The sequence below is a fragment of the Carya illinoinensis genome, chromosome 4 (assembly GCF_018687715.1).
Source record: "Carya illinoinensis cultivar Pawnee chromosome 4, C.illinoinensisPawnee_v1, whole genome shotgun sequence".
Taxonomy (NCBI): Eukaryota; Viridiplantae; Streptophyta; class Magnoliopsida; order Fagales; family Juglandaceae; genus Carya; species Carya illinoinensis.
Genome location: NC_056755.1, coordinates 42,771,773 through 42,781,765, shown reverse-complemented (window position 1 = coordinate 42,781,765; position 9,993 = coordinate 42,771,773). Strand labels below are relative to the sequence as shown.

At 32.9% G+C, this 9,993-nt stretch overlaps 1 protein-coding gene across 1 annotated transcript; it reads left to right on the top strand.

The window, feature by feature from the left end:
• The first annotated feature begins 5,013 nt into the window (after positions 1–5,013).
• Positions 5,014–9,883, top strand: LOC122306590 (bet1-like SNARE 1-1). Its single transcript, XM_043119020.1, has 6 exons — positions 5,014–5,157; positions 5,404–5,496; positions 8,590–8,740; positions 9,216–9,272; positions 9,361–9,420; positions 9,626–9,883. Exons 2-6 carry the CDS (start codon positions 5,483–5,485, stop codon positions 9,713–9,715), a joined length of 372 nt encoding a protein of 123 aa, XP_042974954.1. The 5' UTR covers positions 5,014–5,157; positions 5,404–5,482; the 3' UTR covers positions 9,716–9,883.
• The last annotated feature ends 110 nt before the right edge of the window (positions 9,884–9,993 follow it).

Genomic DNA, 9,993 nt, shown 5'->3' with positions numbered 1-9,993 from the left:
AATAAATATAGTGCATATGAGAATGATTGGAAGAATTTTTCTTTTAATAATCGATAGCTTCTTTGGCAATCTTTGCAATTTCTTTCCTTTCTTTTTTAAAAATAAAATAAAATAAAACTATGCTCGAACTAGAAAACCTCCGAGCTTTCTCAGACTCTATTTTGTTGGCCCTTTTCTATCTTCGGCCCTGCGGCCCAAGGTTAAAGACGAATGAGCCGAGACTAGATGAGACATGGATGCGCTTAACTAGGGTTTCTGGGCCGAGCCGGGCCGCCCGTCCAGCACATTCACCCCCAAGTTCCCAACCCTGCTAGAGTCAACCCATCCCGTGTGCGAATGCAGGCAGGGTTATAGACTTTTTAGTATAAAAATTCTATTATCGAGTGTAGACTATATCAAATAAAGCGATTATATGATATAATATATATTTTTTTAAAATAAAACATAATAAACTTTATTGATATAATCAGCAAATAAAAAGAAGAATAAGTGAATGACCTTCCTTCTATCTAACTTCATCCTCCTCACTCTCTAAAGCATACTTAGCCAACGCATGCGGCCATATTGACATTTCTTCTCACATAGATTACAATCCAATGATCAAGTTGAACAAATGTGGCATCCCATAAGATAAGCCCTGAGCTATGGAATTGTGAAGTGTTATGTTTGATATTGTGAATCACTTGTATGGATAAATTTGTCTTTATATCTTTAAAAATGAAAGAGTTTCTCCTCTATCAAAATTTCTTTGACATCATGATAAACTCCTCCAAGGATTCTTATTTTAACTAATCAATCATATTAGCTTATAAGTTCACAAAACCTGATGCAAACACGGCACACTTATGAACTTTCTTAGAAAAAAGGCTCCATACATCCTTAGTTGTAAGATAATCCTAAATGGCATGAATAACTGATTCTGCTTCTCTCAAACAAATTGGGCAATTTGGAAATTCAACAATCGTCTTCTTGAAGAGATTAGCCTTTGTAGGTAGAGACTCTAAACAAGTTCTCTATGTGAATACCTTTGCCGCATTAGGGATATTCAACTTCCATATCTTCAACCAAACATCTTTTTTAAGGCCTCATTTGTTTTCAAATATGAGATAAAATAAGATAAAATCTTTTGAAATATATTGAGATGAGATAAGATGAGATTAGATGAAATATGTGTTTGTTTTCAAAGATTAGATGAAAGTAGTTTAACTTTATTATAGTTAGTAATACAATGGGACCTATAAGTACTTTTTTTTTTTTTTTTTTGCTGCTTCCTTTTTTTTTTAACCATTGGTCTTTTTTCTTTTTGCTGCTTCTTTTATTTATTTATTTACTAATGGTGCATTTTTTTTTTAATTGAGAGAAGCCATTTGGTCAATTTTTTTTTTGTTGCTTTATTTATTTATTTATTTATCAATGGTGCAATTTTTTTTTGTTGCTTCTTTATTTTTAAAAAAAAAAAACCATTTGGTCAATTTTTTTTTTTTGCTGCTTCTTTTGTTTATTTATTTACCAAAGGTTCAATTTTTTTTATTTTTTATTTTTGGCTGCATCCTTTTTTCTTAACCATTTAGTCAATTTTTTTTTTTTGCTACTTCCTTTGTTTATTTATTTACCAATGGTGCAAATTTTTTCTTTTTTTCTGCTTTATTTTATTTTTTTGGTTAATTCCTTTATTTATTTATTTACCAATGATGCAGTTTTTTTCACTGCTTCCTTCTTCTTTTTTTTAATCGAGAGAAACCATTTGGTCACTTTTTTTTTCTGCTTTCTTTGTTTATTTATTTACCAATGGTGCTTTTTTTTTTGCTCCTTTTATTTATTTACCTTATGTGTAAATATTTTTTTTTTAATCAAATATTTTGCTGCATGTTTGGTACAACTTTTACATTTTTTTGGTGTGTATTCATGTCAATATACTGTTTATTTAAAATATATTATTGGAGAGAACAGTATTGAAATAAGGTGAGTTCCAAGGAGATGAAAATTTGAGAAAAAATTTGAGATCTTTTGATATGAAAATTGGTAGATCAAAATGTGTGTTTGTTTCTGTAAAACCTCTGACAGTACGAAAACTTTGAGAAGTTTTCAAAATTTTAGTTTTCAATCACGAAAGCAAACGAGACCTTAGAGTTAGAACATGAACCTTATCCTTTAACCCTTTTAACCATCTCCTTATGCAAATGGTATGCACTCTTCACAGAGAAAATACCATTCTTAGAGGATCTTCAAATGATCTTGTATGGAAAGTTACAAGCACTAATAGGAATTTATTTTAACAATTGCAACTTCTGTAGTTGAAAATATGGAATCAATCAATGGAGTATTATAGTACTTGTGATCTAAATCAATGAGGGTAGCAACACACTCATCACCACCTAACTCCTACATAGGACTTTGAATTCGAAAAGATGATGATTGAGGAATCTATTTATCTTTCCAAATTCTCACATGTTGTCCATTGCCAATCCTCTATAAAGATCTTCCTCCACTAGATTCTTTGCTGCATGTATACTTCTCTAAATATAGGAAGGGTTTGACCCAACTTTAGCTTCAAAATATGAGGAATTAAGAAAATATTTCAATTTCAGAGTCTCATTTGGGAGTGCATCAGGCCTTTGTAATAATCTACAGCTTTGTTTTGTAAGTAGAGCCATGTTAAAACTTTCCAAACCTCTAAACCTCGAGCCACTTGCAAACTTTGACTTTCCCATTTGACTCCATGAAATCCAATGAATTTTTCCTTCGCTATGCTGCTAATTCCACCATAATTGCTTCATAATTCTATTGATCTCTCTTAACAAAGAAGAATGAAGCTTAAAGACTCACATACAATAAGTGGGAAGGGATTGTACCATAACTTTTAACAAGATCTCGTTTCTAGCCTGTGAGAGGAATTTCGTTTTCCAATTATTGCCTCTACTCCTCATCTTGTCTAAAATGATGCAAAAATCTTTTGCTTTTGATCTACCTATAAGAGCAAGTAGACTAAGATATGTTTCATATGAATTTGAAGCCCTGCCCCTTGCTATACTCATGACGATTCTCTTAGGCTCCATTTGGGTGTGAGAACACTCCACTACTATTTATTATCTTCTTATTATTTTTTACATACTTTTTACTACTATTCACTATTTTATCATTATTTTTTTCATTACTATTTACAAAATATTTGAGGTTACCTTACTACCTAAACGTAAGCTTAGTCTCATTCCTTGTGTTTATGCTAAAATGAATGGAAGTTTTATCTTTGTTAAGCCTTTGTCTATATATATGCTTGTTCATAGAGGCTTAGGATCTCAAGCATTCGACTCCACTCCAATGCATTTGATCTACAAAATAACAAGCTCTCATTTATAAAAATACAAATGGTTAACAGAAATTTTATAACTGGCAATTAGAATATAAGTGATTACTTTATTTTCCTTAAGTTGGTTAAGTAGAGCACTCAAGGTCGACTCTAAACAAAGGATAATCAAGTAAGGTACGTGACACATGGCCACCTTGGCTAATACCCCTTGCATATGACTTGGAAAGTAGTTTGTGGTGAGCCATTAATAAGAATACAGTAAGAAAAGAAACTGAGTTGATTACGTGACATAATTTGATTTAAAATATAAGTTTTTAAATTTGAATATTATAAATAAAATATTATCATTTAAATAATGTAGATAATTTACTTTATACACCAACTTAAAGAATAAAATAACTATTTTGAGTAATAATACAATAACAACCCATCCACAATATATCTATAACTTCTTCATTAAAAAAATAATTTTTTTTAAAATTAAAATATATCAAATAAAAATATTTTTTAAATAATATTATTTTATTCACTAGTTGTCTATTAGTTGTTAGTTTACCTTCTTTTTCTTTTTTCTTTTTTACTTGTTAGAGACAAAACCTCGGAAGAGCACAACCAATGAACTATAATCTGCTTGATAAGATGCCCTATTTTCTCAAAACTTATTTCCTATTCAATTACCCACATGTGAAATACTGACCTCTCAATTATTATCGTAGATCATTTCTTACAATCTTGGATAATATTTATGATTTTCGAGGAGTCTCTTACAAAATATGTTTTACAAACTATTTCATTCTATTTTAACTCAAAAATCTCATTATTATTTAAATATCTCATTTCATCTTATTTCAACTGCGTAACCAAACGAGGCGCTTATTTTGATAAGGAAAAATTTAGTTGCGAGCATAATTATGCACTAATATGTGTATCATTTTAATGTGATTGGTTAAAAAGTAGATTTTATTAAAAACAATGCTAATTTAAATTTTGAATATGAAGGAATCAGTATTGATACACAAATTAGTATGCAACTTTACTTATACGTAACAAGATTCCAAATTTAAATTGCTTATCGAATAGCCCTTTCAAATTAAACCCTTTCCATATGGGGTCATTTCCTTTGCAATTACATTATCAATTATGTTATCTAAATGACTCCTATTATTCCATATCAGATTTTAAATTATTTAGATAACTATTAAATTTCGATGATATATATCTAATAGTATATGAGTCTTGCTACCAGTATCGATAGTTTGGACTGATCACTGTAATTTCATTTTTTTCACATATTTTTTAATATCTTTAAATAATTTTTTTTTTTAAAATACACAGATTTCCTTTTTAAAAAAAGATTTAATTAATTGGTAGAACCATTGGTTCATTTAGCATTTCTCAACAGTATATAATACATTTGTTCTCATATTTGTTTATTTTAAGAATAATGATTGGACTTAGGTATAGTCAAGATGGTAAGATAAAATGATATGATTTTATATAGAAGTCGAAAGTTAAATAAAATAAATTTTAAAATAATATTTTTTAATATTATTTTTATTTTAAAAATAAAAAATAAAATTATTTATTATAATAATTAAATAAAACGAGATAAACCTTTTTTCTATCCAAACTAAGCATTAAACTAGATGCGCGTAAAAGTAGTATATATATGTGTCGAACTCATGGAAGTTATGTTTAGATAAGACAATAGGCGTAAAAAAAATAGTGTTTTTTTTATATACGGATAGAGATATTCACAGACGCAAATCCAAATCGATTACTGCTGCGTATTTCTGCCACCTTATTCAGCTGTGGCACACCGTAAAACCTTTCCAGGCTTCCTCCAAAAGGTAACCTTCCTACGCGTCGTATACCCTCCGAAATCTTCTTTCCCTTCTCTTCGATTCCCAATCCTTTTCTCATATTTGAATTCCCCCAACTTCTCGAATAATTTTCTTGATTTTTCCATGCGTATATGATTTTCCTTTTCTTTTCTTTTCTTTTTTTTCCTGTCCAATGAATTTCTCTTCTTTTTGTCATTTTCTGGTTGTTTCTCTTTCATTTTGATTCATTTCTTGGAATTCTTTTAATTAAAGCAATTGAGAAGATCGAAAAACTGGGATTACGAGTACAAGAAGCAGAGTTGCGCATATAGATTCTGTGATCTTGTTAGCTATGAATGCCAGAAGGTTGGTAAATTTCCATCTTCGTGTTACTTGTTTCAACCATTCGTGAATTACGGTTTTTTTTTTTTTTTTTCTATGAAGATGGTAAAATATCTCATAGTCTGATTTGGTGATAGTGGACACTGCTAGATTTCATCTGCATAGATTGTTGCGTGCTTGTAAGCTTGTGAAATTTCCTACACGGGGAGATCTTATTATGTTCTTATTGGTGTCTGGTATATATATGCTTATTACTGACTAAACGTGCTGCCTTGTAGAGCGGATTATGGTTCCTATTTGTCTAGTGTGGTATATTTGGTGTGAAAGGTATGAAAGAAAGTTTGAGGATCAAGAGTGGATGATGGATGGAGGAGCTTATAACTTTCTTTTTCAATACTTCTTCCTTTGGGTAGCTTCTATAGATTTTCATGGGCTGAGCTTCCATGGTTTTCTATATTATCCATGTATCTGGATTATGCCTTTAGCGATTTTAATAAAATCTTCGTTTACTTATTAAAATATAGATTTTAAAGGAATCATTATAAACGGCAAGACTCTTTTCTAAACATTGTGAGATCCCATTTACCACTCTCATTCTCAATCAGAGGCGTTACAATTTCTCTTCCTTAAATCTTGATGTTCTCTTCTAGCCATTATGTAGTAGATGGTACGGTTCAAGTCCCATTTCTAAGTTTAGGATTGACTTTGATATCAATTCGTATGACCAAAGGAAAGCCCAATCCATGGTTAGACTTATAATCCAAAAGGACTAGTCAATGATACAATCGGAGCCCCTTGCAATCGTAATAAACCACAAGAACTTCTCTCTCCTAGGCAATGTGGGATCCCATTCACTACCCTCTCATGCTAAATCTTGGGATACAATGTGGATATTATGGGTGGCAGATAGGTGTCACCAACTTGTGGTATTATGTTCACATCTAGGTGATACATCCTTTGCTTGTCTATATGGTACATTTATACTCAGAAGTGGGCGAAAGTACCCATTTTGTTTGCACTTTGATGAATCATAGACACTTGCTTATCTAAGTAAATGAAAAAAGATGTTTTTTTTTTTTTTTCTTGATAATATGGTTGCTTTTTTATGCTTTGTAAAAGGATCTAGAGCATGCTAACTACTGCATCTATCATCAGCAAAATATACCTTAAAATACTGAACTCAATTTTAAATTAGCTCACTAAGCTTGGTGAAGTTTTTGCTGCTTTACATAGTATACTTTCAAGGCTGATGCTTATATTAGAACATGAATAGAAAGTCTCATCAATTAATCTGTGTGATTTCAAAGAACGTATAGAATCACTGGCTATCATGCAACTGTTAACTTTGAGGGTATAATACATTTGTGGCTGTACGCAAAGCTCGAGTCTGATGAAACTCTTGTGCTACAATATCAATGGAGTATATCATTTTCGGTATGTGAATCCAATTACCTGCCCATCTGTATATTATTCAATATACGATATATACACCAGTTACATAATGATCAGGACAGTTAGTCCTGGAAACAGTCTTTTATTTGCCATTGCAACAAGATACCGGCTCAGATATAACTCAAAGGTTTACTTGTATAAAAAAATATATATATACTAAAAGGTTCCTTTACATGCTGGGGCTGGATGCTCTTTTGCCCTGAATTAATATAAATATGGACTGGGTTATGTTTACAATATATCCAAGGATTCACATTCCCAGCTCTCTCTCTCTCTCTCTCTCTCTCTCTCTCTCTCTCTCTCTCTCTCTCTCTCTCTCTCTCCATCTGGTATGACTTAAGAAAGACAACATTAGTGGCAGGGCCTGGCGGCAGGGCACCACTGCTCCACCCCATCCCTTTCGGCATCCGCTTGGCTGGGTTGGGTGGGGCCCTTGTTAGCGGATGCAGGCGCCGGGGGGGTACCGGTGGATGCCCACATGTAGCTGGGGGCGGGCTTGCCCAGCCCATATATATATGTTAAAAAATAATAATTTACTTTAATAAAACAACATCGTTTTATCTTAGGTTTTATTTTAAAAAAAATTAAACTCTCTTCCAGATCCTCCCCCCTCCCCATTGCTGTCTCTCTCTCTCTCTCTCTCTCTCTCTCTCTCTCTCTCTCTCTCTCTCTCTCTCTCTCTCTCTCCCCCTTTTGCTGCAGTGTCCTCTTCTTTTCCTCCTCCTCCTCGGCTCCTCCTTCACTTTTTCTTCTCCTCCTCCTTGAAGCATGAAAGGCTGTGGGTTTGCGAAGAGACCCACAACCATTATTTTTCATTTTTCAAATCTATTGCGTTTTGGTTGTTTTGGATTTTTTTTTTTTTTTTTTTGTTTTCCGATTTGTTGTGGATGGATGTGGATTTATTGTTGTTTTGGAATTTTTTGCTGTTTTCCGGTTGTCTATTCGCCGTGGGTGGGACGGAGAGGATGGTAGTGCGGGCGGATGACGTCTGGACAGGGGGACCCGCCCACTGGGAGGTGCGGGTAGCACCCCTAATTAGTGGTACCAAATTGTCAGAATTTGTGTTGTAAACCACTATTTTTGGTTTAACTTGAATTATTGCTATACTTGTATATGAAAAAAAGGTTATAGTAGGATATTCGAGCTTTATCCCGGAATACCCAGGAGTATGCTTCAACCAGTTGATATGTTTCCTCAAACCTCTTATGAGGTTCAACATCTGTTTAGTAAGTATTTCAATGGAAATGGAAAGTATTGGTATGTGTTGGAGATGAAATATTCATGGCTCTGTGGCTGATGAATTGGTCCTACGTAGTTCAGAATGATACATATATTCGAATATTGTTTCATGGTGCCTTGTAATTCTGGGTGAATAATGACTTTCTATACCAATTCTCCCTCAGTGAATTTATGATTCTGCTGAGTTTTACTCTATGAGGAAATTTGAGTAGTTTATGGTATTTCATCTATTCATTTTAGCTTTGTGATAGCATCTTTATATGTGTAATATACACACATATATTACTCACGCATATATATATATATTTATGTAATAATAATATGATTTTAATCAGTCTCCAAAAGTGGTGAAATCCAAGATATATAGTATATAATGTATGCCCCTAAACATTAGAAACTTCTGAAATAAGATCTCCTTGCATGCAGGGACTTTCGTAACAATAGAACTGCTCTTTTTGATGAAATCGAGGAGGGTGGCATAAATGCCTCATCTTCTTACTCCTCCCATGAAATTGATGAGCATGACAATGAAGAAGCAATAGATGGATTGCAAGACAGAGTCATTATGCTGAAGAGAGTAAGTTTTATCTTAGCAAGTAAGCTTAAATGTTCAAGTTAGTTGTTGAACTTCATGACTGGCTTGAATTTGCTTTATTATATAATCAAAGACAGAGTTTTACGTTGTTTTTATGAGGATACAGGAAGTTGAAAAAAAATGGAATTTTGGACATCTATCTGGAACCAAGAATGGAATTGTTCGTGTAACTATATAAGTGCTCCTCCAGTTTCACAACAAACCAAATGGAGCATCTTTGAGAAAACCTTCTAGATAGATGAGGGGATTAAACTTTTATGGATTCTGCCTTCTCAGTTTTGCAACTTCGATATCTGATAGAACTCCCCTATAGTGGTTAAAGCTCCAGCAACTATTTCAAATTGAAGCTTAAGCGAGCAAAGCAATGTTTAATAATATGCATTAGCGAGTGTTACAAACATCTTGCATTTTTTAGCTTTAAGTGTCCAAAGCAAATATTAATGCATTTTACTTTCAGTTGTCAGGAGATATAAATGAGGAGGTGGAAAGTCATAATCGCATGCTGGACAGAATGGTATGTATGGCAGCATACTTCTTTGCTTCTCTCTCTCTCTCTCTCTCTCTCTATATATATATGTAAGATGTGGCATTCTATGCATTAGGGCAACGATATGGATTCATCAAGGGGAGTCTTGTCAGGAACCATGGATCGTTTCAAGATGGTATGTACAATAAATAACATTTTCCTATTCCATTAAAATATATCTTTCTGACTTATCCAAAAAATAAAAAATAAAAGAAAATATATAAGTCATTCGGTAGTTCATTTTCTTATCTTTTTTTTTAATCTTCCCCATTTCTAGTTTATTTTAGGATCCAATATCTTCTGCAGTATGTTTGCTATGATGAGCTTGTTTTACCTTGTAGGTATTTGAGACCAAATCAAGCCGAAGAATGTTTACACTTGTGGCATCATTTGTCATCATTTTTCTAGTTATATACTATCTTACTAGGTAATCAATCTATGATGGATTTGCTAGAGCATGTAGCTTTTGTGAGACTGGGACGAGAAATCTCGCTTTATTACTGTAATCAGTGTTTTCCTGCCTTTAAGATTTCATGGTAAGCATGTATCAAATTGATGTCAAATAGATGGAATGGTTGGCAGTTAATATGCTGTTTGCATCATAGTCTCCCTCCCTGTCTCTCCCCTTCGCTGTTCTGTTTCATGTTTTGATCATATGCTGTAATCATAACAAGCTCAGCTCCAAAGGTGGTCATGAACCTATCTGGAC